Genomic DNA, 27577 nt, shown 5'->3' with positions numbered 1-27577 from the left:
GGGTTCCTCCTCCCCCTACCCTCCCCAAGTCTGAGCAGGGAGGAGGCTGGATGAGGTAATGTGTGTTATAAGTGATGGGAGGGGGGGGGAATACTGAGATGGAGAGGCAGTGGTAGGGGCAGGGTAGTGGTCATGGCTCTGGCACCCCCTTGTCCTGGCCTGGCCCCCCCCCCCAACCTTCTCCCAGCAACCCATCTGCCCACCAATACTGCACCTGCTGCCCCACCCGGCCTGCCCTAGTGCCCCGGGCCAACACTGGGGGAAGGCATGCTAAGCACCCATGCCAAGACCATCCCCCCATTAGCACCAATGGCCCCCAGGAGAGGGCCCTGTCCCCCACTTCCGCAGCAGGGACTGGGACAGCTGCCTCTCTAGAGCAGGTGCGTGGCACTCCTGAGTCTCTCTGGCTCCTCCCCACAACGTGTACTCACTCATACATTCACACATAGGATCACACACATACACTCCACATCACTGAGGGCAAGGGGAAAGGCTGAGGGGGGAAGGGGCCTCACAGCTCATATGATTGGGGAAGGGAGGAGGGAAATTCCCAAGTGCCTGTAAGAGGCCATGCCCAAAACGGCTGAGAATGGGAACGGGAGGGAGGGGGCTGGAGTGGAGCCAGGAAAAGATGGGAGACAGCAGGCAGGTCAGGAACTCCACTGGGCCCCCCCCACCCCCAGGTATGGGAGGAAAGTATGAGAGGGTTTATCCATGGGACTGGAGGGGTACAGAAATCAGTACCCCAGGAGAGAGAAAGAGGATAGAGACAAAGATAGCACAGGTGGCCCAGGGGCCCCAAGGGGTAGGGCAGGCACATGCACAGGTGACAGGAGATGCTCCTCCAAGCCCTCTGCCCAGTTGGAACACCTGAACAGTGGCAGAGGACACTGCCCTGGGGACAGCAAAGCATTGCCTTCCTCGTGTGTGTGTGTGTGTGTGTGTGTGTGTGTGTGTGTGTAGGGGCTGTGGCAGGCTGGGGGTCAGAGTGAGGTGGCAGGTTCCCCACTGCTTAAGACATTTTTGCCCCAATAGTGCAAAGCGCAGGAAGCCCTGGCACCCCTCCCCCGCCCCCTGCCCCATTCCCCATGGCTTCCGGGGGGGCATCTGTGTCCACCCATCCATCCCTGCCGACATGCAGCCCTGACTCCAGGGCCGCTGGTCTGCTCTGTTTCTCCCTCTCCTCCCTTTCCCTCCCACCCATGGGAGGGCCACCTCCTCCCTCCCTCCCTCCCTCCCTCCTTCTCTCTGCAGAGGAGTGGGCTGTAGCCAAAGGGAGGAGGAGAAGGAGGGCAGCTCACCCAAGTGCAGACCAACAGAGCACTCCTCACCACAGGGTGGGAGGTGGCTCAGGCCAAAGTCCCTGAATTAGAAAAGAAGAGGGGGGGAAAAAAAGAGTTCCCAGGGGCAGAGGGGTGGCTGGCCTAAAGAGCTTCAACGAAAACAGGAGGAGTGTGCCAACTGCCTCCTCCCCTGGGCCCCAACTGAAGTGCCACAGATAGAAACATTCCCACTGCACGCCAACCTGACCTAAGTCTGGGCTAGTTCATCAAGTGGGACTCAGTAAGGAGGGCGAAGGGAGCCTGGAAAGAGACAGGAAACAAGGGTCCCACAGGGGTGGAGCTTCCGGGAGACACACATGTTCCACCCCACTCCCTACGCAGCAGCATCTGGATTGTAGCTAATACTGCAGGATCTGAGGAGGGAAGGAGCCTGGGCCACAGATTTTCCTGTGTGGGTGCCAAGGTAGAGGAAGAAAGGGGGGACAGGAGGGCCCCTGGGGCTGGGCACTTGAAGGGGAGCTGTGTGGGCAACAGGGCAGGCTGGTGAGGGGCCAGCTGGCATCCAGCGTGAGAGGTAGATGGGACTCAGCGGGCACGAGTGGCAGAGAGCAGAGGAAGTACTCGGGTGCAGTGCCAAAGGGGCACAAGGGTGGGGCAAGGCAAGGGGGGGCGGTGCCAGGACCCTGTTGTGTCACCTCACAGCTCAGATCAGCAGTTCTACCCTTGTAGGTCTGCTGGGGTGGTTCTCTCTGGGGGTCGGAAGGGCAGCTCTCAAAGTGCATGGGGGGGTAGGAAAAGGGGGGGGGGGTTAGGATCCTTCCCCTTGGGCCAGCCTCAGCTACTAATAACTTAATATCATTTCTCTCTCTCTCTCTCTCTCTCTCTCTAACGCTCTCTTTTTTGTCTTTTTTTTTTTCTCTGTCTGGTTTTTCTTCATTTATATATTCCCCTTGCTTGGTTTCCAAAGTGCAGTTAGGATGACTACCATATTTAGCCTCCAGGGGAGGAGCCAAGCCAAGCCAAGCTGTCCTTTGCACCCAGGACCCAGGTATTTGGGGAAGTAGAGACCTGTGGCCTGTAAGGGAGATCTAGGCCAAGAAACATGGCAGGGCTCTCCTGTGTGTATAGGGGGTGAGTAAGGGCATCTGCCTCTATTCCTCGTTCCTCCTGACCCTACAGTCAAGATGGCTTTGTCCCTCTTAGTTCTCCCTCCCTTCCCCTACTTTCTTAGAGGTTGGGGGCGGGGGAGGGGTGGGTTCCCAGAAACTCTAGGACTTAGGGTCCCAGCCTCCCACACTGTCTTTCATAGCAAGTTCATTGGTTGCCCTGTCCAAGAGGGCTGGAGGTTCTGAGGGGACTGGGCAGTGCAGGGGTGGTATGGGAGCCTGCATCTATCCAAGGATGGGAGGAAGAGAGAGAAGAGGTGGGGGGGGTTTTCTCCCTCAGCCCCCAGCTCTGTCCTTTCTCTCCAGGCTCCTCCCCCACCAGCTCCGCACACCCCTCTGGCCCGCCTGAGGCTTTTAGACTTCCTGATCCTCAAAGACCTCGAGGAAGAGCGGGGGAAAGAGTTCGGTGGGGCACTCGACTTTCATGTGGAGGAAGCGGCTGGCGTGGCAGGCCCCGATCATGCGGAGGTCAGTCACCTTCATCAGCAGCTTGGGCCAGAAGTGCGGAATGTTGTGTTTGCGGTGGTTGACGTAGTGCTCAAACGCCAGCAGGTACGCCTCCTGACTCTTCTCGATCTTGTCCACGCAGAGCAGGCCGGAGCGGTCTGCAGGGGGTCGGGAGAGGAGGCGTGAGGCGTGGGCGCTGAGGGTGTGAGGAAAAACCCAAGGAGGAAGAAACCAAAACAACAACAAACGCAGGAGGACATGAAAGGGACACTGAGGCAGAGAGGCTGAGAGAGATCAGGGGAAGACCGTGGGGGGTGAGGGGGAGACATGGGAAGTAGCAGCCATTTAGTAGGAGGAGGTGACTGGGGCTCAGGGAGGAACTGAGCGCCCGGGGATATGAAGCAACCCTTAAGGAGGGTAGAGAAATGGAGAGATTGGCAGTGAGAGGACAGGGAAGCTGGGGACAGAGGAGGAACGGGCTGCGAAAAGATTGGTGGTCATATATATATTATATATATATATATATATATATATATATATATATATATATATATATATATATATTAGGGCATGGTCTAGGGGGGCAGAAGATGATCTGGGTTAGAGAAGGAGCTCCGGAGTGAAGGAATGAGACAGTATCTACACAAGATTAAGGAAGGAGGCAAGCAAGAATCCTAAGGTCAAGATTCAACTGTAAAGCTCCCAGAGAGCTTCTAGAACATTTTCAGCCATGGCAAGGTACCTACCTGTTGACATTAGCAGCACAGCCTGCAGCAGAGCCACTTCCGTGTCATCCAGGTTAAAGGCAGAGAGTGACTTGCCCAGTTCAAAGATGGCGTCAGAGACTACACCCAGGCCGCCATTCTTGAGCTGCTCCCGCTTAACCGCCATCTCCCCACTCAGTGTCAGGGTATCGCTCTCGGGGTCATAGCGGACAGCTGCCCGCAGGGACATGATCTCCATGCAGCACCCTTTCAGTAGGATGATCTGGTCTTCGCAAGGCAGCTGTAGAACGGCAGGACCACAGACCGCTCAGTACATCCTCCCCAAGCCCCGCAGTCACCTGGGCGCTACTGCACTTAAACCTCGCAGATACATCTAAGAGTGAGGTCCTGTCATTCATTCTTCCCTTCGAAAGCTGAAGTACAGGGCACCTAGGTAACTTAGCCAAGGTCCCACAGCTAGTACAGCAGCCTGTTCCCAGTTAGCGCTATGCAGAATGAAGAGATGAGTCATGTGCCTGGAGGTAGCGTGCGTGCGTGCATGTGTGTGTATGTGTGTGTGTGTGTGTGTGTGTGTATGTGTGTGTGTGTGTGCATTCATATGTTAAATATCTATTTTTCTACAAGAATTATTCCCTTGCCTGGCGGTGGTGACACACGCCTTTAATCCCAGCACTCGGGAGGCAGAGGCAGGCGGATCGCTGTGAGTTCGAGGCCAGCCTGGTCTACAAAGTGAGTCCAGGACAGCCAAGGTTACACAGGGAAACCCTGTCTCAAAAAGCAAAAAAAAAAAAAAAAAAAAAAAAAAAAAAGAATTACTCCCTGTCCAGAGAACATCAGAGGAACACCCAGTGAGTCTGAGTGACCTGGGGAGTGGCCCTAGGTTATGTCTAGCAACTCTCTTCTTCCATCTGCCACTCACCTCGGAGAACATGGGCAGTTTTTTGGCAAAGTCCACCACACGGGTGATGGCCGGGGTGATGATCTTGGTAAACTCGCTGAAGGCCTCTAGGTCTACCTTGTCTCCGTCCGGCATGGAGACAATGGGTGACTGGCCAATGTCATCCGGCTAGAGAGAGAGAGAGAGAGAGAGAGAGAGAAGGAGGGAGAGAGGAAGGGAGAGAGAGAGAGAAGGAGGGAGGGAGGAAAGGAGAGAGAGAAGGAGAGAGAGAGAGAGAGAGAGAGAGAGAGAGAGAGAGAGAGAGAGAGAGAGAGGTCAGCTGGGGTTGCAGACCCCTTCCAACCACTCACTGAGACTCCCTGCCCACCAGGGGGAGCTCCAAGTCAGCTTGGGGGGTGGGAGTGGGGGGAAGACCAGTCCCAAACATGACAGTGCAGTACAGCTGCGGCCTCACCCTCAAGGCTTCAACTTTGGGGAATGGGAGAGACCAGAGTGAGCGTTTCATTTGTGCCAGTGGTGATAGTGGTGAGAACAGTTGTTGCTAAATTGTAATGAAAACGCAGCCACGATGACTGAACACATGGCTCCAGGCTGTCTGTAGGCTGTCTACCTGTTCCACAGAGCTCCTCTTAATCCTTAGCATAAATCTGTGTGGAAGACAGAGACCTAGCACAGCTAAGCAGAGTGGCCAGAGCCACACAGTAGTCCTTCGCAAACACATCTGCTTGGGGAACTTTCTCCTAGTGCATTCCCCATTCCCCAGCATCCTCTAGCAGGGAGCTAGGCCCCTTTGGTCCATTTCCTTCCAAATGGACCATCCATCCACTCAGCAGTCAGTTTTGAGGTTTTGTTTTTTGTTTTTTGTTTGTTTGTTTGAGGCAGGGTTTCTCCGTGTAGCCCTGGTTGTCCTGAACTCTCTCTGTAGACCAGGCTGGCCTCGAACTCACAGAGATCTGCCTGTCTCTGCCTCCCCAAGTGCTGGGGTTCCGGGCGTTGAGGCACCTCGCCGGGTTGGCAGTCAGTTTTGTGAGGGTTCAACACCACGCCTGGAGCCCCTGCAGCTATCTCAAACTACTGTTAGGTGACTATGTCCTCAATCCCTTGTGGGTTAGCCCAGCCCTGGAATTCAGAGAAGGGTCTGGGCCTCCTGGAGCAGCACCCCCATTGGATGGGCCAGGCAGGCCTCAGAAAGCAAAGGCACGTATACCAACCACATCAGAACTGCCAACAGGTACAGGGGGAGCCAGCTTCCCAGCTTTGGGTTGGGCTAAAACCAAAGGGGCTTCCGGGAGAGGCAGGCAACGCTTTCATACCAGGAATTTTCGCCTCTGCTTCCAATGGCTGCCCTGGGCATTGGTGCTGCGATGGGCCTCCGTGGCAACGTGGATCAGGTCCCACTCTTCCGGAGTGGGCTCTGGTCGCTGCTGCAGGGATCGGATCATCTCTTCCTTTCGCCTCCGCTCCCGGTTCTGCTCAATCAGCTTGCGTTTGGCCACCCGCTTTGAATCGTCTAGAACCACTGTTGACAGACAAAAGACACTTTGCATGGCAAGGCACCCCCCACCTGCCACCCCCCCCCCCCACTGCTCAGAAAGGTCTGATTCTAGTACAAAGGTCAAGTGGCTTCCCAAAGCGGTCAGCAATAAGGTGCCACAATACGAACCACATTTAATTATTGGGGACCAAGTAAACCCCAACTAGGCTGGGCTTAAGTGACACTATGTTCTACTTAGAGCTACGTACGATGTGGGGAGTTGCTAGCTGACCCTGCTACCCAACCCACAGTTGAGGAAAGAGCCCCTCCTTGTTTAGAGGTGCCTTCCCTGGGGAAGAGGAACTCTGCCAGGTTGGGTATGCAGGAGTTTTGACTCAACGACGCCCTCCCTGAGGTCCTCAAAACGGCAAGAAAGCTCCACATTGCTTCTTTGGGGTTTGGGATCAAGACTTTAGAGTCAGCCGGAATTGGCTTTCACCCTGCCCTGAAGGTACCGCGGGAAGAGACTGCGCTCCGCCCCCTACCCCCCCCCCCACCACAGCTGCCGAACTCCGGCGACCCACGGGCGTCTCTTACAGTCCATGGCCATGCCCACGGCGATGCACTTCTTGAAGCGGCACAGCTGGCACTGATTCCGGGTGATCTTGTCGATGACACAGCAGCTGTCATATTTGCAGGAATAGGTGGGATGGAGATTCTTCTGGATTGTGCGGCGAAAGAAGCCCTAGAGTTGGGGGAGGGGGGGGCGGGCAGGCAGGCATATGGAGTGGGGGTTCCATCATTATGACTTCTCTTTCCTGACCCAACCACACAGTTCACCGAGTAGGGGTGGGACAAGGGAAGCTAGTGTCACCTGGCATCCTCATGTCACTTGTAGGCCAGGGTTGCTGGACCCTGCCAGGCCCAAAGACCTGAGAAATAAGACTCCCTTACCCTCAGGCTGCGGAGGGACGGGAGATGTCTGTGGTGGCAGAAGCAAGAGCAGTGAGTGCAGTAGGCAGCATTGGGCCTGGGCTGGTGTGGGGTGCTATGAGGCCTGAGAAATCTACTTTAAATAATTTTTTAAAAAAAATTTTATTATGGGGGCTGGAGAGATGGCTCGGAGGTTAAGAGCACTTGGCTGCTCTTCCAAAGGTCTTGAGTTCAATTCCCAGCAACCATCTATAATGAGATCTGGTGCCCTCTTCTGGTGTGCAGGTGTACATGAAGGCAGAGCACTGTATACATAATAAAATAAATCTTAAAAAAAAAATTATTTTTTATGCCAGGAGGTGGTGGTGGCACAAGCCTTTAATCCCAGCACTTGGGAGGCAGAGGCAGGCAGATCTCTGTGCGTTGGAGGCCAGCCTGGTCTACAGAGCAAGTTCTAAGACAGCTAAAACTACACAGAGAAATCCTGTCTTGAAAAAAAAACAAAACAAGAAAGTATTATATATTTTCAAGACATAGTCTCATGTAGCCTAGGCTGGTTCCCAAACTCACTATGTAGCCAAGTATGACCTTGACCTTCTGACCTCTGGAGTGACAGGATCACAGACATGTGCTACCACAGCTGGTTTGTGCGGGGCTAGGGATGGGACCCAGGATTTACGCATGCTAAGCAAGCAGTCAACCAATACAGCTACACTGCCAGCCCTAGAAAGTCCAACTATTCTCGTGGCTCTCTTGCTTAATGGCACTAAGAGGAATGCTGACCCCAGAAGCATTCTTATCTGCAATATTTTGCCCATCATCTGTGCAGATGGGATTTATAAAATAGGAAGAGCAATATTCAAGAGAATGCACTGAGTGGGCACATTAACAGCTTATTTAAAAAAAAAAAAAACGGGGCTGGAGATGTGGCTCAGTGGTGAAGAGCACTGACTGCTCTTCCAGAGGACCCGGGTTCAATTCCCAGCAACCCACATGGTAGTTCATAACCGTCTGTAATTCCAAGATTTGACACCCTCACACAGATATACATGTAGGCAAAACATCAATGCACATTAAATAAAAATAAATTTAAAAACCCACAACCTCCCCTCCCCCCAATTTGTTGCTTTGGTCTTTGTTTTAAAGGGAAAACCTGAAGACTGAGGATGACAGCCACGATCAGGGCTACCTGCTGACTCTCGAAGTGGGGAAGAGCACCTCTGTCTTTGGGGGACGTCCCCCTGAGACCCAGATGTCCTTGAAGGTGAGGATCCTTGCTCCTGGCTATGTGGCTACCATTATTTCCAGGGACACTGTTCTGAAATTTGCAATCTCAACTCGATTTGGCTTGGCTGATACAAAGAGAAACTTCAAGCTTCAGCATTGTGTGTGCAGGCCTTTGCGTGCTAGTTTGAGAGAGGGTAGTTTTCTGTTTTGTTTTGTTTGGGTCTTTGGTTTCTGAGACAGGGTTTCTCTGTGTAGCCCTGGCTGTCCTAGAACTCACTCTATAGACTAGGCTGGCCTCGAACTCAGAGATCTGCCACCCCCTGCCTCCCAAGTTGCTGGGATTAAAAGTGTGTGCCACCAACCACTGGACTTGAGAGAGGGTCTTGTGTAGTCCAGGTTAACTTTAGACTCACTGTTTGGCTTAGGGATGGCTTTGAACTTCTGACTCTTCTGTTTTCATCGTCTGAATATGGGACTACAGGCGTGCACCACCATGTCTGGTTTCACTTACTTTTAAATGATCTCTTTCTGGAAAGACCTGTATTTTCAGGAGGCTGTGGCCCCGGAAAAGTCATACAGGTGGAATCTACTAGGCTTTTCCAAATCTGTAGCCTTTGACCCTCCGCTAGAAAGAACCTTTGGTCATCTACTCCACTATGTCCCCATCAGGACCCTTTAGCACAGGGTCTCCTTTTTTCAGGTACACTGGGAGCTCCCGGGACTCCTGTTAAAAGCAGATTCCTGGACTCCGCCACACCAAGGTTTGGACTAAGCAGGTGGCATGTGCACAGCTTGGGAATATGCACTGAGTGTGTGTAGTACGGCAGGTGGCCCAGGAATCATAGGTGTACATGTGTGTATGCACACGAGTGTGTGCACATGTGCACGGCGTGGCCAGAGGCTAGCATCTAGTGTTCCCCTCTTCAGTCACTCTCCGTCTTTTTGATCTCCTTTTGTTTCTGACACGGGCTCTCACTATGGCGCTTGCTGACCAGCTAGGCTGGCTAGCCAGGAGGCCCCAGGGATCTTCCTGTCTCTGCCTCACAGTTTTAGGTTACAGAAGCTGAGGTCTGAGCTCACATCCTCACACTTGGGCAGCTTTTGATCCCCCCGCCCCCCCGCCCCGGGCCGACTCCCCGAACCTCCATGATGCATGTCTGAAAGACACTGATTCCTGTTTGCAGACTGCTTCTTTGGTAGACTGCAAGCATTTGGAGAATACCGTTTCTCCCAACTCTTTGTGTGTGTGTGTGTGTGTGTGTGTGTGTGTGTGTGTGTGTGTGTGTGTGTTTTGGGACAGGATCTCACTCTGTAGCCCTGGCTGCTGTGGGGTTCACTGTGGAGACTGGGTTGGCTTCAGCTCCCAGACATCAGCATGCCCGTGCCTCCAGGGTGCTGGGATGAAAGGTGTGTGCTACAATTCTGGACACTCTTTTCTCTTGAGGCAGGGTCTTCCTAGGTAGCTGAGGCTGGCCCAGAACCAAATATACATCCCAAGGTGGCCTTGAACTCGTGACCTTTGCGGCTCAGTCTCCCACAGTTGGCTTTGCACCCCTTCCTTCCTAACACACCGTAAGGACGGACGTCTGGGCCCTAAGTGTTCTTATGTGCTTGGCACTATTTTAAAGACCGTATCACAGTCCTAATTCTTACCTCCGCCATACCCTTTTTTTCCCACCCCTCTGCAATTATTTACAGCCGTGCCAGATGCATTATCTCATTTAATTTGCTTATTAACTCTATAATAAAGGTAGCGTAATTACCCGCCTTTTATCAATGAAGAAACTGAGGTTCACAGACGTTAGACAAATGGCACATGAGTGTCACAGCAAGGGTTATGAATGAACAAATGAATGGATGGAGGCGTGAAGAAGAAGAAGAAAAAATGATATTAACAGGTACACTTCAGCTTACACGGTTATAGAGATCGACTGTTATGCCAGGTGCGGAGACCCAAAGGGGTTCGGGCAGTGGGAAAGGGACAGGAGATGGCTTGTCCATACCTTGCAGCCCTCACAAGTGATACAGCGGTAGTGATAACCGGTTGCCTTGTCCCCACACACGACACACTGCTCGTCTTTGTCCAGGTAACTAGGGATATACCCTGGGAAGGGGGAAAGGGTGGAGGCAGTGGGCATGGTGCGGAGCCCGGTGGAGGAGCTCCTATAGGGTAACCCACCCAACTTGGCAATTCTCTCTCATCTCCTAGCCCAGGAGCGCGGAAGGCTTCTTTATCTCAAAGTAGGAAGGAAAAATCCTGGAGATATTGTGGCGGGATTCAGTTATACTGAATCTTCGTTCTTTTGACTGTCCACTCGGGGCCTCTCCTGCCTTCCAAGTACTTTTTTTTTTTTTTTCCTTTTTCTTTCCTGGTTTTCTGAGACAGGGTTTCTCTGTGTAACAGCCCTGGCTGTCCTGGACTCACTTTGTAGACCAGGTTGGCCTCAAACTCACAGAGATCTGCCTGCCTGTGGCTTCCAAGTGCTGCGATTAAAGGTATACACCACTACGCCTGGCCCATGTATTTTAATTTTGAGCCTGGGTGTTACTTACTATGTTGCCTAGACAGGCCTTGAACCCCTGGATTCAAGTGATCCTCCTACGTCATTATCCCAAACAGCTATAACTGCAGGTAGATGCCATTGTATTCGGCCTGGCTGAGGCTTTTATTATTTTATTTATTTATTTTTAATTTTTGGTTTAGTTTCTCCAGTCAGGGTTTCTTTGTGTCACAGAGCCCTGGCTGTCCTGGACTCGCTCTGTAGACCAGGCTAGCCTTGAACTCACAGCGATCTGCCTGCCTCTGCCTTCCCGAGTGCTGGGATTAAAGGTGTGCGCCACCATGCCTGGCTTTATTACTGGGTTTTAATGTTACATCTAAGTGACAGAATAGTACAGAGGGTTGGGAGAAGAAACAACCTATCTTAGAACAGATACCCTGAGCTGGTGGACCTCCAGTGAGAGGACGGGAGGGTGGAAAAGGCCCCTTCCTGACCTAACTCCTCCTCCTCAGAGGCCAGGATATGTTTTGAATCGCCATTCTCACCCTCATACAAATCCAACCCATGTTCTGTAGGCTGTTCCCTCCAGAGACGTAGGAGGTCCAGAGCTAGCCTTGGAGGAGGCCATGCGTGCTCCGCAGGGGCGAGCGTAGAAAGAGAGGGGTACATGTAGCCAGGCTCACCTGACATGCTGGTTTTCAGGGAACATTGGCCGTTCTTTCTTTTTCGCTTTCCATCTGGTGACCTGGCACTGCATGGGGCAAAGTAGGCAGAATCACAGAGTAGTCTCTGGGAAGTCCCTTCTCAGCTAAGAGGCTTCCACAACCCACCCACCCAACCCCCCCCCAGGCCTGGCTGCCCCCCATTTTATGTTCTTATTCCACCTCCCACCCCTACCTCAGCTGAAGAAGTGTAGAAAGATCTAGCTATCTAGTAGCTGAATGGGAGGTAAGGGGCTTAGATGAGGACAAAACCATCTTTGGGGGGGGTCCCAAGACATTCACACAGGCAAGCATCGCTATGAGACCCCCCCCAAAGTACACACATAGACACCTCACATACAAACAGTGTTCTACACACACACACACACACACCCCTTCACATGCAGGCACTGCTCCAAGGCACACATCCACACATCCACATTCCACCCACAATATATAGGACAATCACATTGTTAGGCCTTTAATATATGTGAAATATGCTGAAATGCTCCTTGGAATATTCTTAAAGCTATGTAACCTTTAGAGAATATATATATATATATATATATATATATATACACACATATATATATATATATATGCGCAATATGACACCCACGCATGTGAATAACTATGCAGACTTCAGTATAAACCCAAGTATGGTAATGAGCTTTAGGATCTATAATATCATGCAACTTTCAGGGCATTCTCAAAAGTACTATATGACTTCTAGGAGGTGCCCGTGTGTTATAGAACCCCTCCGGACAGGCACTTAACAGTACCGTCCTTTTCTCCTGCGTGAACACGTTGTTTAATTTTTAGGTCACGCACACATGCTAACTAATCCATGCTGACTGCGAACATTAGGACCGTCCCGTTCACATCCTCCATTAACAGACCAGAAAACTGAGGTGCCATCCGTGCCTTGTGACACCATGCACCGGAATCAGCCAGGAAAAGGACCCTGAGCTGCTCCATGCAAGGTATTATTAGCGACTCTCAGCCACTGCACATATATGTTGCCAGGTTTTCCACATATGTGTTACATAACTTCAGGACGCACAGGTTACATAAGCCTCTACGCATGCAAGGATTGTATAACCTTCCACACCCACCCTGTGTGTGGCATGTTTGCAGGGCCCCTCCTCCTAGGAGAGCCTGCTGTGGCTCCCAACACACTGACACAGTGACCTTGGCCAGGGTCACCGTCACAGACAGCCTTATGCTGCACACACCCTGGGGATTACCCCTGTCTCATTCCTACAAGGCCGGAAAGTCATGCTTGCCTCCCTGACTTCTGGGCGGCTGTGTTCGCGCAAGCAAACTCAGACCACTCGAGTCAGGTTGTAGCTGAGCAGGCAGCTCTTCAGCTATCACCAGACTCAGAGCCTTTGGGCGCAGTTCCACACATAGCCACAAGGTGGCACATAGCCATGGGGGAGGGGAGGGCTAGGGCTAGGAGAAGAGGTGCCTCAACTGTAAGGGACTAGGAAACTCAACTCTGTCTTTTTTTTTTTCTTTCTTTTACAAGACCTAAGAGCAGGCTCTCCCAAAAGCCTGGGCTAGGGCATACAGGAACTCCAAGTGACAGTTACATGGTGACAGTGTCTCATAAGTCTAAGCATGAGATGAAGGCTTTGGGAGAAGAGGGCTTTCTTACCCAGTTACCCCACCTACTCAACTGCAAATTCCATCTACTGTTTCTGCCCCTCCAAAGAACTGGCCTTGGACACAAGGGTTTTGCCTGGCTCAGGATCTGATCTCCTAGACAACAGCTAGCTACACTGCTCCCCAGAGCACCCCACCCCGACAGTTCTCTAGGCACAGGATGTACCCCACTCTTAGAACACCATACCAAATGGTACAGAGCTCCGTGCCACCTGGAGTGGAGAGGGAAGGCAGGGACCCCCCTAAATTGATGTGGGCCAGATGCAGATGAGGGGTAAGGCCCCCAGCTCCCACCCAGTTGTGCGTACAAGGTGACACCTCATCCATGTGTAAGCAAAACCTTCATAGTTGACACGCTGCACTTCCACTTCCTGGGAGGGGCTCCATGGCAGCACCCGCCTTTGACCATGAACGAGGAAGAGTGTGTGGGGTTTCCAATAGATTCCAAAAATAAGTGTGGGCTGTGACCAATAGTTATTGGTGCCTGTACCCGGAAATGTTATGTTATATGCACCGTGGCTTGTGGACAACACAGTTTGTTTGTGGTTAGATGGTGAATGGACTGGGAGGAAGAAGCAGAAAATGGCAAGGCCATTGGGATCACACACGCTCAAGCAAGGGCAACAACGGAGCGGGGACAATGGGGTGGGGGGTGCATTTGAGACTGCCTAGCAATACGGAGGAAAAGGCAAGAGTGTCTGCTGGCCTGAAATGCTTCTGTTCCCTCTAAGGCCCTCCTTCAAAATAAGTGTCCCTCAAACCAAGTGCCTAAACTCCCTGACACCCGTAAGCATGCCCTCACGACCGTCTCCAGGGGTGTCTCAAAACAGAGACCAGCTCTCTTTTCCCCAGAGAGCTAGCGACCCACGCCTGGGGCTATATGAGTAGGTTTTACCAGGCTGTCAGACCCATTCATTACCTGTTCTCCTCTGGGTCTGACCCACACTCCACCTTGCTTGGCTTCTGTTCCATTCACTTCAATTCCATCCAGGATGCCCTCCAGCACGCCAAGAGACTGGGGTGGGCGCACTGCCCCACCCCCCCGACACGCCCACAGGCCACCCACCCACCCCCCGCCACCCAGGCCCTAGGGCACAGCACCCATGGCACACGTGCCTCAATACTCAGCCTTTCATACCATGCCCTTGTACCCCAAAGGGGGTGAGGGCGGGTGGTGGGAGGGGCCAGGGAGTGGCAGGTGGGACAGCTAGGGGCAAGCTGGGTTGGTGAGTGGTACGGGGCTAGGGGCTGGGATGCCTTCGGAGTCTTGTCTTGAGTGGAGACACCTGTGGAGATAAGAGAGAAGTAGGGGTAAGAGGTTGCCATAGAGGTGGGTCAGTCAGTGAGCAGGATTCTGTGGAAATATTTAGGAGCTTTGGCAGGGGGTGGGGTGGGGGGGTGGGGAGCAGAGCAGGGGGGAAGGGCTGTAGGAAAATGGCAGCGGGGATCGAGGGTAGGTATAGGAACAGGACCAGAATAACCCTCATATCACAGGGGCAGCTGGAGAGCTGCAACGACGCAGGCCCCAGACACGGGGAGGGATGGAGAGAGACAATGATGTCTTCCGTACAGCAGGGAACAAGTCTCAGTACTCACGTTCAAGCAAGTGCCTGGCCCTTTATGAGCGCCTATTAAATATTAGCTACTGTTACCACCCTTTAGTGAGGGGTTCTTAGGGTTTATCGGTGTTATAGGGCAGGAGGGGATCAGAAGCAAGACAGGTATAGGGGTCCCCACAAAGGCAGGGTAGGGCAGGGACTGCATAGAGGCATCGTGAGTGTTTACACTAGTGTCTTTTGGGGGTGAACCCAAGGCCTTGTACATGCCAGGCCAGAGCTTTACTTCTAGCTTATATTCCTAGTGCATGTTAGTCTCTCTCTCTCTCTCTCTCTCTCTCTCTCTCTCTCTCTCTCTCTCTCTCAATATCTCTATCTCTTTTTAAGATTTACTTATTTTATGTATACAATGGTCTGTCTGAATGTACACCTGCAGGCCAGAAGAGGGCTTCAGATCATATTATAAAATGGTTGTGAGCCACCATGTGGTTGCTGGGACTTGAACTCGGGACCTCTGGAAGAGCAACCAGTGCTCTTAACCTCTGAGCCATCTCTCCAGCCTCTCCTTTAAGGGTTTTTAAATCTCCTGACACCAAGTCCCCAATCCTCCTGTCCAGTTTAAGGATGAGAACTGGCTGATTTAGCTGACTGGCTGCCATTTGTCAAGGTGGGAAAAGGGAAAGGAAGTAACATCTGCTGGTGTTGACTGAACAGATAAGTGCCTTCTGAAGCGGGCATGAGAACTTTGCAGATGGGAGAGGCAGGCGTGCGTGCCATCCCAGCACTAGGGAGCTAGGAGCAGGAGGATTCGAAGATCAAGGTTATTTTCAGCCACATAGTAAGTTTAAGACCAGTCTGAGCTAGATACCCTTTCTTTCTTTCTTTCTTTCTTTCTTTCTTTCTTTGGTTTTTTTTTTTTTTAGACAGGGTTTCTCTGTGTAGCCTTGGCTGTCCTGGACTCTTTGTAGACCAGGCTGGCCTCGAACTCACAGCGACCCACCAGCCTGCCTTTGCCTCCTGAGTGATGGGATTAAAGGCGTGCGCCAACACACCCAACTAAGACCCTGTCTTTAAAAAACATTTTTTTTTACCCCAGATTAACCAGGCTTGATAAAGTATCCCTATAGTTCCAGTACTTAGGAGGCCAAGACAGGAGGATTGCCACAAATCCGAGGCAAGCTTGGGCTATAGAGTGACACTCTATCTCAAAAAACAATATAGCATAACAGAAGAAGAGGAAGAAGGAGAGGAAGAGGAAGAAGAAGAAGACGACAACAAGGAGGAGGAGGAAGAGGAAGAGGAGGAGGAAGAGGAAGAGGAGGAGGAAGGGGAAGGAGAATAAGAAGAAGAAAAAGAAAAAGAAAAAGAAGAATTTTCCAGAAGGGGAAGTCCTGTCTCAGAAAACTGGGTGATTCCCTCAAGGTCATCACGCAGGTGTCTCAGGGATTACAACTTCACAGCCTGGCTCTAAACCGAGCCATACTAGGGTAGTGCTAGACCAGGTCCCCACCTCCAGTTCCTCTGAGCTGCCCATGGAGTCCCCTGGCTACAGGCCTCTGTTGTCCTATCTGCATGCACAGAAGCAGGTGCAGGCATATGGGAGGGGGACAAAGGGACAGCTCCCCACATACACCTCCATCACGTGGTTGCTGCACCAGAGACCTTGCCTTGGGCCCCCCGGCCCCACCCCCATGAGCTGATAAGGAGTTAGGGCAAGAGGAGGGGGCAGAGATAAAGCAGGGCATTGGGCAGGGGCAGGGCGGGCAGGACGGGGCCTCTGCACTCAGGCAAGCCCCTGGGTGGGGAGAATAGGAGGAGCACAGAAAAGGGGCCCACTCTCTCTCTCTCTGACACTCCCCCCCCAGGCTACAACTGGGCAATGGGGGCTGGACAGGAGTCTGGGGTGGGGGAGTGAGTGGGGAGACTTAGCCCAGGGAGCCGTCAAGAAAGTAGGTCAAGTTTTTCTTGGCTTGTGGAGAAATTCCTGTTATAAATTTATAATGGCATAGCCAGCCCTAAGGGGTGGAGGTGGGGGGGAGGAGAAGTGGGTGGGGATGCCCAGGGCTGGGCACTGGGGCCTACTCATAGCTAGAACAGAGGGGCTACAGCAAGGGGCATTATGGGGGTTGGACTATAAGGGTTATTCTGTTTCCAGTTGCCCTGTGTCCAGTAAGGCTTCATTTAGTCTGTCTGTCTGTCTGAATGTCTCTTTCTCTCTCTCTCTCTCTCTCTCTCTCTCTCTCTCTCTCTCTCTCTCTCTCTCTTTCACTGGATCTGGGAGTCTCCCTCGCTCCCCCTCCCCCCGCCACCCCCCCCACCCCCGTGCCTCAGTGCTTGGCACACCCTGGCTGCGGTGCTGCCCCCGCCTGTCTCCTGCCCGCCTGGCATACTGCCATCACTTGTTTACAGACGCTGGAAAAATCCACTCGCCAGCCGGAGGCCCAAGCGCCCCCAGGGAAGGGAGGAGGCAGACCCAGGAGTGGGCAAGCAGAGAGAGAGGGGCAGCCCTGGGGAACAGGCCTTGGGGGCAGGCAAAGAAGGCCAGGGTGTGTAGGAATGGGCATTAGCAGCTGTGGGCAGGGCCTGGCAGGAAACCCCAGCAGGAGCCAGTGGCATGGGAAGCTCCTGCCTCAGGCCATAGCTCTAGAGGTGCCCTCCCCCTTCCCCCCCCTGTTCCCCCCCACCCCTCCCCATCCCCAGCAACCCACCACTACCAGTTGCTACAAGGCAGACCTGGGGCAGTGCCAATGTAAGCCACCCTGTTTATTTCCCCTCTCTCCTCCCTGGCTCAGCTTTAACTCCAAATGTGTCTGGGCACTGCCAAGGGATTGCACGTGCCCACAGCAGGAGGGGCAGGGTCCTTGTCTGCCCCACCTCTATGCTGAGCTGAATGTATCCTGGTGCCAGGTGGGGCAGCCCAGGTTATGGTTAACTCCTGGTAGTGGAAGAAGGTCAAGGTGCTATCGTTACTTGTTGGGGCGTTTTTGCCTGGCACCTAGCAAGAATCTGGAACCACTGGGGACACCCGAAAACCTCTCCAAGGACGGATATGTGCCTCTGAGGCTACAGAGAGCCCAGGCAGAGGCCCAGAACACAGGAAGGCACGGAGTCCATGTTAGCTACAGGCAGGAAAAGGTTAGTGGGAAAGGGTGTTATGTCAAGGGTGCCCACTCTCCCCTCCTCCTGGAGCCCAGTTTAATATTCTCCAGCTCCTTTCTAGCATACCTTTTGCGGGGGGGGGGGGGGGGGTAGGGAGGGAGGCTCAGACTCAAAGAGGCCGAGGGGGTGGAGCTATGGGGTCCAGGCATACAGTTGGCCAGCAGGGCAGCAGGACCCACCTATTTATTGGCCTAGCCACCCACTCCTTCTTTGTCAGATAAGAGCTGTTGGGTGGCAGCATGGCCCGTAAGGGGGGAAGCATTTCATTAAGCTTAAGTGATTCTGCAATGGGGGGAGGAGGGTGTGGGGGGGGGGGGACAGGGCCAAGAAGCCAATGCGGCATCCTTGGGCACCATGCCAGGTTCCCACTGCCGCCTGCCCTGCTCCACGGTTCTGTGGATCCCTGGGATACCCCCAAAGGGCTCGGGGAGGCTACCAGTAGGGCCTCTGCCCCTGGCCATCCAGTAGCAAGTAGAAGGCATACTTTGGAGTATCTGTGCTGGGCTTTGACTTTATGCTTCTGGGGCCCCTGGACTTTGCCCTTAAGGCTTCAAAGAAATCCTAGCCATTCTTGTCACACACACACACACACACACACACACACACAAACACACACACAGAGAGAGAGAGAGAGAGACAGAGAGAGACAGAGAGAGAGAGACAGAGAAGATGAGACAGACAGATGAAGTAGAGAGCTGTCAAGAGGACAGAAAAAGGAGGAAGAGACAGATAATGGGAATGATGGGAAAGGAGGAAAACAAAAATATAGAGGGGAGAACAAAGAGATGAGGCAGGGATGCGGTAGAGCTAGGGGTGTCAAGGAAGCAGGGGGAAAAGGAAGAAGGGAGCAGTGAGAAGGAGGATGGGAAGGACAGATAAAGGGAGGAGAGGCGGATGAAAGAGAGAGACAAAGGGAGAAAGGAAAATAACAAAGAAAGATGGGTGTGGGGGGGTGTGCTTCTCCCCTGCCTAAGTCCCACCCATGGAGGCTGGGGGAGGGGGGAGTAGAAATGGTTTCCACGGTGACAGCTGGTTCTTGGTGGCCTGGCATGTGGGCTATTAATAGTGCTGTGGGTAGGTTCACACCTCCCTTCTCCCCTTCCCCTCTGCTTGCTACTAGGATGGGGAGGGGAAGAACCCCCCCCAACACACACACACACACACACACACACACACACACACACACACACACACACTCCCAATCATCCTGTACAGAAGATGTCCTGATTCCATACTATGGCATCATTAAGGGTAATGCGGAGAGGCCAGGGCAGCCACTGTAGCTCCAACACACACACGGGCATGCACAGGCAAACAGGTATCTATGTGCAGACGTGCCCGGTGCCAACGTGGGTTCCCACAAGTAGCCACCAGCCTAACAGCGGCTTGGGGGCATCCATGGTCATTGAGGACCTGTGGCAGCAACACATTTCCCTATGTTTTGGGACAGATGCCCCCACCCCCAGGGCTGGGTCTCTCCCTCCTTCACAGATCCCCTACCCTGCTCTATTCTCAGGTATGGATTGGGCAGGATCGCCCCACCCAATTCTCTGCTATCCCAGTGCCAGGAAATTGTGAAGGCGGGAAGGCAGGGACTATTTGGCAGGTGTGATGTGGCAGAGGACTACACACAGACTTAGGCGCGGCTTGATAGGAGTTGGGGTGGGGACCCAGAGAGGCAGCACCTCTGGGTAGGATCTTGCTTGGAATTCTGGAACTTGGGAGCAATGACCCAGAAGTCAGATTTCCTAGCTAAATAGGCCTTAAAACTAGGTGCACACACCGGGGCATGGTGGCGCACGCCTTTAATCCCAGCACTTGGGGAGGCAGAGGAAGGCGATGATTGATGTGAGTTCCAGGCCAGCCTGGTCTACAGAGTGAGTCCAGGGCAGCCAGATCTACACAGAGAAACCGTGTCTCAAAAAAAAAACCAGCACACACACATGCACGCTCGCGCACATGCACGCACACACGCACGTGCATGCACACACACAAACAAGAGCAACAAAACAACTAGGGAATAGGAGATTAGGTGGGTGCTGTGCATTATGGGGAGGCTGGTTGCTTAAACAAAGGATCCTCCTTTGTCGTTCCCCCACCACCACCACCACAAAGAATATAACAGGAAATTCCCCCCTGCAGGTCAAAGACAGAAAGACATAAACAGTAGCCCTGTCTTGGGCCAGATGCCCAGTATTAACATCAAAGCCTGCGCTCTCAGCCCACTCCCCCACAGCCTTACCCACCTGCTTTTTCTCTCTCCCTTCCCCCTCAGGCTAATTCCATACAATATAAAGGGTGCTAGGGCTAGGGGTCACCTCCCTGGTCATGCCCAGCCTCCACACTTAAAAGTGACAGATGGCTTGTACAACCATCCTCCACAGAATTTCAGACCCCCCTCCCCCGCCCCCACCTTCCCCAATTGCCCTCAGAAGATGCAGAAGGAGATCCAAGACTCCAAGAAAGCAGAATTGGGAGCACCCCCTCACTGCCCCCCCGCAACACACACACACACACACACACACACACACACACACACACACACACACACAAACACCAAACTGGGCATAGTGTATTCTCCCCACCCCCAGGCGGTGGGGTAATTGGAGCTGGGAGCTGGGGCAGCTGAATGCTGGAGGCATGAATGTCATGGGGCCAAGGCACTTGCAGCAGATGGCATCGTGGGCACACGGTTTGGGGGTACTCCTTCTGGATTCCCCACTTCTAAGGCAGAAGGAATGGCCTGCCAGCCACGGGGAGCATCACCTCGGAAGGGAAAGAACGGTGTAGAGGGACAGAAAGACAGGATGTTCCGCTAGGCACCCCAGGGAGGCAAGAGCTAGCCCCCACCCAGTTAGAGCTGGCAGAGAGAGGGAGAGAGAGCCGGGGAGGAGACACAGAGGGGAAGGGGGGGGGTTAGAATAGAAAAGGAAGGAAGGAGAGAGATTGTGTCCGGGTGCGCGCGCGCGTGTGTGTGTGTGTGTGTGTGTGTGTGTGTGTGTGTGTGTGTGTAACAGAGAGAGAGGGAGACACACACACACACAGAGAGAGAGAGAGAGAACAGAAAACAGCAAATGCCGCTGAGTCTCAGGCACACACATGGACACGTGCAGACTCACACATTCACCCCGCATGCGCAGAACTGCAGGGCTCCAGTACCCGTTCCAGGAGATATTCAGAGCCCTACCCAGCCCACACATGCACAAAACACTCTCACATGGATGCGCGCACCACACGCCCACTCACTGGTGTGTATGAAAAATGCTGGTAGTCGTCAAAGCTTGCCCCCCTCCTCCCCGCCATGCTGGAAAAAGAGAAAACGAAAGGGGAGGGGGAGGAAGAAGAGCAGGTGGGCGGCTGCTTGGCCACCACGGAGTGGGTGTGGCTGTGCCTCACTGCTAAGCCCTAACTCCCTGCTCTTCAGGTTGAATGCCCACCTCCAGTATTTCCGGGTACAATAATATCTATTTTGTCTCCCTGTCTACCTGTGAACTTCTGACCTCTCTGAACAAACAGGAAGGAGGTCCCTATTGGTACCCCAACTCTTGCCTGTCAGGCAAAAGGACATGCATGACACGTGTCCCATTGCATGAGAGCCACAGACTTCTCAATGAGAGACAGTTCCTGGTAGCACGTGCATCCTCAGCCTGGGGGGGATGGGGGACTCGGGGGTGGGGGGGGTGGGGTGGGAAGAGCGATCCACAGGAACAGCTTAGCACGCCAGGCAGCAGCAATACAGCTTTGAACACCTTGTCTTCTTTGCCTTTCCTTTCTGCAGTGCTAGGAATCGAACTTAGGCCCTCATGCATGCCAGGCAAGTGTTCTGCGTGCAAGCTATAGCCCTACGCCCAATGTTGGGTTCTTGTCCCTTACCCTAAGTGGATAATACATAATGATAAAGCCAGGCCCCAAGTTATACAACTGGTGGATGGCAAAAACCCAGCCCCCGACTCCCAGCCAGCCAGTATTCCTTCCACACATCACACCTGCCTCCTCTCAAGAGGCTCCAAAGTTCCCCTAAGCGCCTCTGCAGCTCTGAGAACTGGAATTGGGTTTGTCTCGCACACCAAGGGCTCCAAGTCAATCCACTAACAGACACTGCCGTTCAATGTCCTTACTTCACCTTCAAGAGCAGGGGCTGAATACACGGGGCTTGTGGGAAAGAGGCTCCTGATCCTTAGTCCCACAGCCAACTAAGGGACACCAAGACAGACCCAGGCTCTCCAGGGGCTGGGTGCTGGTCAGTTTCCTCTCGGCTACCACCTTATATAGTGGACACCGTGTATAGGAGAATCTGGCATCCGTGAGCCAGGGACTAGGTCCTGGTAGGCAGCTGGGGTGATGGGACCACCAAGGAGGAGGAAGGGCAGGGGGTTGCCCTCCTCCCTGAATTGCTAGGCTTATGGAGAGGATGCTGCTTTTCTTCACGCATGTGCTTTCTCTGTGTGTCATTGCCCACACAGAGATCTGTCCCAAGAGAGATGGGGTGACAGCCACGCACTCACACACGTGCCTTTAGCTATGGAGGTGTGTCCCAGGATGAGATGCTAAGGAGTCCTTTTAAGCTAAAAGGTGAGGGGGCAGAGGGGACAGAGCAGAGAAGCCTGCTGTGGGCTGAGTTCTTGTTAGAGAAAACAAAACGTGTGAGCAGGAGAAGTGATACAAACGGTGAGGGGGCTGGACACTCATTGTTCCCCATGCACTTCCATCCCCACTCCTGTAATATTCGGGAGCCTTACATCTCTAGCACACTTCTAGGGTCACTGGGCATTAACTAGGTGCATTGTGGGAGAAGAGGTTGAAACAGTCTCGCTATGTATACAAGGCGGGCTTAGAACTCCTGGTCTCAAGCTGGGTGTGCTGGCCCACGCATTTAATCCCAGTACTCAGGAGGCCGAGGCAGGTGGATCAATATGAGTTCGTGGCCAGCCTGGTCTACAATGTGGAAAAACCTGTCTTGGGGGGAAAAAAAAACCAAACCAAACCAATCAAACAAAAAAAATCCAACTCCTGTTCTCTCTTCCCCAGCCTTTCCAACCAGTGCTAGGATTACAGTCTTTTTCCCCCCCACCCCACCCCCAACCCCAAAAGGGTTTCTCTGTGTAACAGCTCTGGCTGTCCTGGACTCTCTTTGTCAACCAGGCTGGCCTTGAACTCACAGAGATCTACCTGCCTCTGCCTCCCGAGGATTACAGTTCTGGGCCACTCACTATACCTGGCTGGGAACTGGACACCTTTTAAAAATAAATTTATTTAATTTTATGTGCACCGGTATCAGAGTGTCAGATCCCTTCAAACTGGACTTACAGACAGTTGTGAGTGCTGGGAATTGAACCCAGGTCCTTTGGAAGGGGCAGACAGTGCTCTTAACCACTGAGCTATCTCTCCAGCCCCTGGACCTGGGCACTTTGAAAATATTATATATGTGCCTATCTGTTTGAGACAATACCTCACAGAGCTCAGGCTGACCTCACCTCTCTATGTAGATTGAGATTGGCCTTGATCCTCCTGCCTCAGCCTCCCAAGCACTTACTATATATATATGTCAAAAGCTAAGTGAGGTAGATATTATCATCTCTAGCTTATAGAGAAGGCAAGAAGAACAGTAAGGTCTTCTCAAGGTTACACAACCAGCAGAGGCATTTAGGGTTCAAACCCAGGCAGCTGAACTCCAAAGCAAACAACAAAAATCCTGCTTTTAACCCTGACAACATAAGACCTGCTGGACTGACAGCACCTTGTTCTTTCTCGTCTGGCTGTGAATCCCCTATGCCAAACCTCAGGGTATCTTTCTATCGAAGTCTATGAGCGCTGCATGACAAAAATCATCACCAGTCCTTTCTCATCCAAACCGGCCAGGGCTGGAGGGAGCATAGCCAGGCATGCCAGTCGCCCCCTCCCCCAGGTTTTCGGCTCTCCTGCACCAGTCGCCCCAGTTCAAATTCCCTCCCTGAAAGAAGCCGCCCTTTCTGTAGTGCTCATGTGTGGCCTACAGCCCCTCCCCCACCCCCAAATCGGCCTAGTCTAATCAGCTGTACCCTCAGAACCAAGGATGAGGGTAGGCAAGGAAGACATAGCTGTGGGGGACATCTTTGAGGTGGGTCTCGGCTGCCAGGGGTATGAAGAAAGGGCCATCGTCATGAGTTCTAATTCAGACTCAGCTGGGTCCTGCCACTGCACAAGGTGGGGGGCACTGTTTTCCCGCCTGGGGCAGGCAGGGGAGGAGCCCTCTTCACTGGCTCCATTAAGAGCTACAGCTGAACCCAAACTGCTCCCACTGGGCCGGCCAGCTTGAGGGGGTCAACATGGGGAGTAAGTAGCCTACTCCCCTTCCTTTCCCCATTCCCAGCCCCCAAAACTTGCTGGCCAGCCACAGCTGCAGTGTTAAGGAAGTGCAGGATGTCCTGAACAGCCAGCTAAGCAACCGCCCCCCCTCCCCTCCCCTCCAGCCTCCTACTGACCCCAGAGGAAAGCTGGGCGGGCCAGAGGGACCGAATCTGAGTATTAACAACTGGAAAAGTATGAAGAATGTTGCTGCCAGCTCTGAGAAAAGAGGCTGTGGCAGAAATAGAGACAAGCACAGGGAGAGAGAGAGAGAGAGAGAGAGAGAGAGAGAGAGAGAGAGAGAGAGAGAGACTGACAGAGAAACAAGGAGAGAGTAGACACCCCAAGACAGCAACAGAAAGAGAGACAGAGTTAGAAGAGAAATTCCAAGTCAAAAATACACCTCACTCACTCAGACACTCGCCAGCTTATGGCCTCCTAAGGAAAGCTTCCAAGTTTGGACAGGAGGGCCAGAGGTGAGAAAAGGGGCGGAGGACTCACAGTGGGAGGCAGGCACTCAGCTGGGGACAACTAAGGGTCCCCAGGAATGGCCCAGCCAAATAACCCCTAGCAGGGGCAGCCAGGTCCCCACTAGTTTAGAGACTAGGGATGAGAGTGAGCCAGAAAGCCACTCCCAACTCTTTCCCAGACACCCCTCCCCCAGCAACCAGGACAAACCCAGCTGCTAGAAGTCACTGGACGCTGCTGTGGGCCCATGACTCGGCCCTCTGGAACCCCCTTGCACCCACTTTGCTCTTGTTTCTCTGTCCCTCCAAAGAAGGGGGGGGGGGCAGGCTAGAGCCCATTGCTACACAGTGGCTGAGCCTGAAAGATAGAAAGCAAGCCAGAGGGAAGAGCCTATGATTGTGTGCATTTAAGTAAGTCCCTGCCCCAGCTACAATGTGTCTATCTGCAGGGTCCTCTGGATACTGGCAGCTGGGGACCTGGGAAACTGCAGACGGAGCCCTGTGCATGGCCCCTGCATCTGTGAGGCCAGGTGTAAAGGGGAGCACCTGTGCTCGGGAGTTCCCACAGTCAATCAATTAACAAGTGTTTACAGAGCACACACTGTGCTAGGCTCTGGGTGGGATCCAGGGTTCTTCTGCCATGTCTCAAGGAGCTTGCCACTTAGTAACTGGGTGGAATGACAAGTCACAGTCAGGATACTACATTATCAGGAGTGCATGCTTTGCGCCATTATGCAGAAAAAGTCTTTTTATTCGGATGAATTTGATTTTTCTCGGTGGTAGCAGAGGTTTTATTGTCTACAGAACCTCAGCTCCACAAATGAATCCAGGAAAATACTTGTTGCTAAGTTGTGTGCGCCCATGTACTGATGTGCAGCTGTGGTTTTTTGTTTGTTTGTTTGTTTTTTTGTTTGTTTGAGTGACAGTGACTGACATGGAAAGCAAGGATAACTGCATGACTGGGCACATGTGAGAACTCATGTGCTTGTGAATGACGGGGTCTTTTGTAATTGTGCTGCTGGGTGCAATTGCTGGGTGCATGCATGCATGCATGCATATGTGCATGCATTCGGATAGTGACTTTCTGTGTGGGTGACGACTCCTCCTTGCCCTTGTGTGTGACAGCATCTCCCTGTGGCCCTGTGCGTGGGTATGTGCACAGGCCGTCTCTCTGCATCTAGTCTCCCGTGGGTGTGTCCCACCCCTGTGAGCTTCACTATGCAGCCACGGCCTGCCTGCCTCTTCCCTTGTCCCCATGTGGGTGTGTCCAGCAGCTCCTGTCCTTGAATCTGTCTGGGTGTCCCTGGGTGTGCGTATGGCGTCTGTGTGGGCATATCTGTGTCTGCATGTCACCTTTGCCTCCCCCTTCATCTTGGACAATGGCCCCCTTCATCCCCTCCCCCTCCTGGGTCCAGAGCCAGCATTCAGGGGCAGGATCCCATCTCCCTGGCTTTCCTTCTGTGTGCTTCCCCCTCCAGTCCCTAAAATGGGTGGCTCTCTCCATTGCCTCTGACATCTTCCTAGGCCTTCTTTTCACATTGGACAAGGGAGGGCCCTAGACAGAGAAGGGGCACCGGAGACACGTTGCAAAGGGAGGGAACCGGGGAGCATGCACACACGGGCGCGCGCGCGCAAACACACCACACACACACACACACACACACACACACACACACACACACACACACACACACGGGTCCATTCCTCCTCTTCCCCAACCACAGGCCAGCAATTCTAATCATCTAGGGACCATCAAGTACACCCCCACTACTACATGCACACACTCCCCCACCCACCCCACCCGCCGCGTTTTTGCAATTAGGAGTGTTGCAACCAGAAAGCCATGCTGAACTGGGAAGGCGGGGAGAAAAGGGGGGCTTCTCTCTCCCCCAGCCCATGCAAGCACCCCCACCCTGCCGCACCCACATTTGCCCTCCGTAGCAGAGCAGCTTTGCAAAGGCCATTCGGCCTCTTTAGCTGGGGCGTTTGGGGGTGGGGGGAACACGACAGGCTTCTGGCACACCGTAAACAAACCGCGACGCGGCGGGCGGGGGAGCTTCGGCAGGCAGCGGGGCCCAGCCCGGGAATGCGCAGCAGACCGGCCGGACAGAGGCCGGGCGGGCCCTCGAAGGGGAGGCCCGGACGCCATCTCTGCGAGTGAACCCCAGGGCCCACCGACCACTTAACAGCACCTTCCTTCCTCAGGGCTTAAGTGGCCAGCTCTCAGGCTGTGACAGGGTCACCCGAGCGCCCGGAAAGACTGAGGTCGGCTGCGGGAACCCCCTGGCCGCCCCCAGCCCGCCTCGGAGCTGGCCAAAGACCCGCGGCTTTGCATAATCAATCGCGGTGCATTTGCATATTAATGCCCCTTCGCTCCCTCCTCCTTACCTCGGCTTGGCGCGCTGGACCAAGCAGAGCTACGACGCGGGGGTCTCAGCGCCCCGTGCCGGGGGCGTCCATGGGGGGCCGGTGGGGCCCGGGCCGCCCGCCTCCAGCGCCGGGGTGTGAGTGTGAGTGAGCGCGGGGGGGCGGGGGGCGAGTGTGGCGGCCCCGCGGCTCCTCCGGCAGAGGCGGCGGCCGCTCTGGCTCCTCCCTCCCCCGCCCCGCTCCGGCTGGGGCTCCGGCTCCGCGCGCCCGGCCGGCTCGCGGCTGCTCCCTGCAGGCCGCCTCGCAGCCGCGGGCCCCCGCCCCTCGCCCCCCGCCGCCAGGCTAGCTAGCCCCTGGACTCTGCCTTGGCCCCTACCAGGTTCACACTCGCCCACCTCACCCCCTGCGGCTCCGTTGGGGAGCGATACTCCATGACACAGTTTGAGAAAGACGGCATGTTAAAATCAAATAGCCTTCAATCGCTGGGAGAATTGGGGGTTTTATGGTTTGCACCTTGGGGTAGGGGGAGAAGTATCGAAAAGCTCTCTGCACCTTATAAATCCAAGAGAAAGTCCAGATACCAAACGCTAGCAGTAGTTTGTTTCGGGTTCCTTCTTTCCAAGCAACTCCTGCGTGACCTTGAACGAATTACAGCTGCCAGGGTTAGAGCTTAAAATCCAA

General features: G+C 53.6%; 2 protein-coding genes across 2 annotated transcripts in view; one reads left to right on the top strand and one right to left on the bottom strand.

The window, feature by feature from the left end:
- Positions 1-349: 349 nt before the first annotated feature.
- Positions 350-27121, bottom strand: THRA (thyroid hormone receptor alpha). The gene is made up of 9 exons (XM_084749372.1): positions 26918-27121; positions 13943-14309; positions 11338-11405; positions 10157-10257; positions 6591-6738; positions 5833-6038; positions 4541-4687; positions 3643-3901; positions 350-3054 (listed from the first exon to the last, which is right to left on the bottom strand). The coding sequence occupies exons 2-9, from the start codon at positions 13993-13995 to the stop codon at positions 2804-2806; spliced, it is 1233 nt and encodes a 410-aa protein (XP_084605498.1). The 5' UTR covers positions 13996-14309; positions 26918-27121; the 3' UTR covers positions 350-2803.
- Positions 17484-27577, top strand: part of MED24 (mediator complex subunit 24) — a 46619-nt gene continuing 36525 nt past the window's right edge. Inside the window, exon 1 of the mRNA XM_084749351.1 lies at positions 17484-17714. The gene's annotated coding sequence lies outside the window, so the exon portion shown is untranslated. The remainder of the gene's footprint in view (positions 17715-27577) is intronic.

The sequence above is a fragment of the Acomys minous genome (assembly GCF_964271855.1).
Source record: "Acomys minous genome assembly, chromosome: 12".
Classification (NCBI taxonomy): domain Eukaryota; kingdom Metazoa; phylum Chordata; class Mammalia; order Rodentia; family Muridae; genus Acomys; species Acomys minous.
The sequence above is the reverse complement of the archived record's forward strand: the minus strand, read 5'-3'. Positions and strand labels throughout refer to the sequence as shown.

What these genes read in the sequence shown, in the direction of transcription:
- THRA (XM_084749372.1), bottom strand. Translation starts at nt 13,995, where the DNA reads ATGGAACAGAAGCCAAGCAAGGTGGAGTGTGGGTCAGACCCAGAGGAG. An exon ending in TCACTTGTGAGGGCTGCAAG is followed by an intron (nt 6,739 to 10,156) that starts GTATGGACAAGC and finishes CCCCAACTCTAG; the next exon opens with GGCTTCTTTCGCCGCACAAT. An exon ending in AGCAGAGGCGAAAATTCCTG is followed by an intron (nt 4,688 to 5,832) that starts GTATGAAAGCGT and finishes CTCTCTCTCTAG; the next exon opens with CCGGATGACATTGGCCAGTC.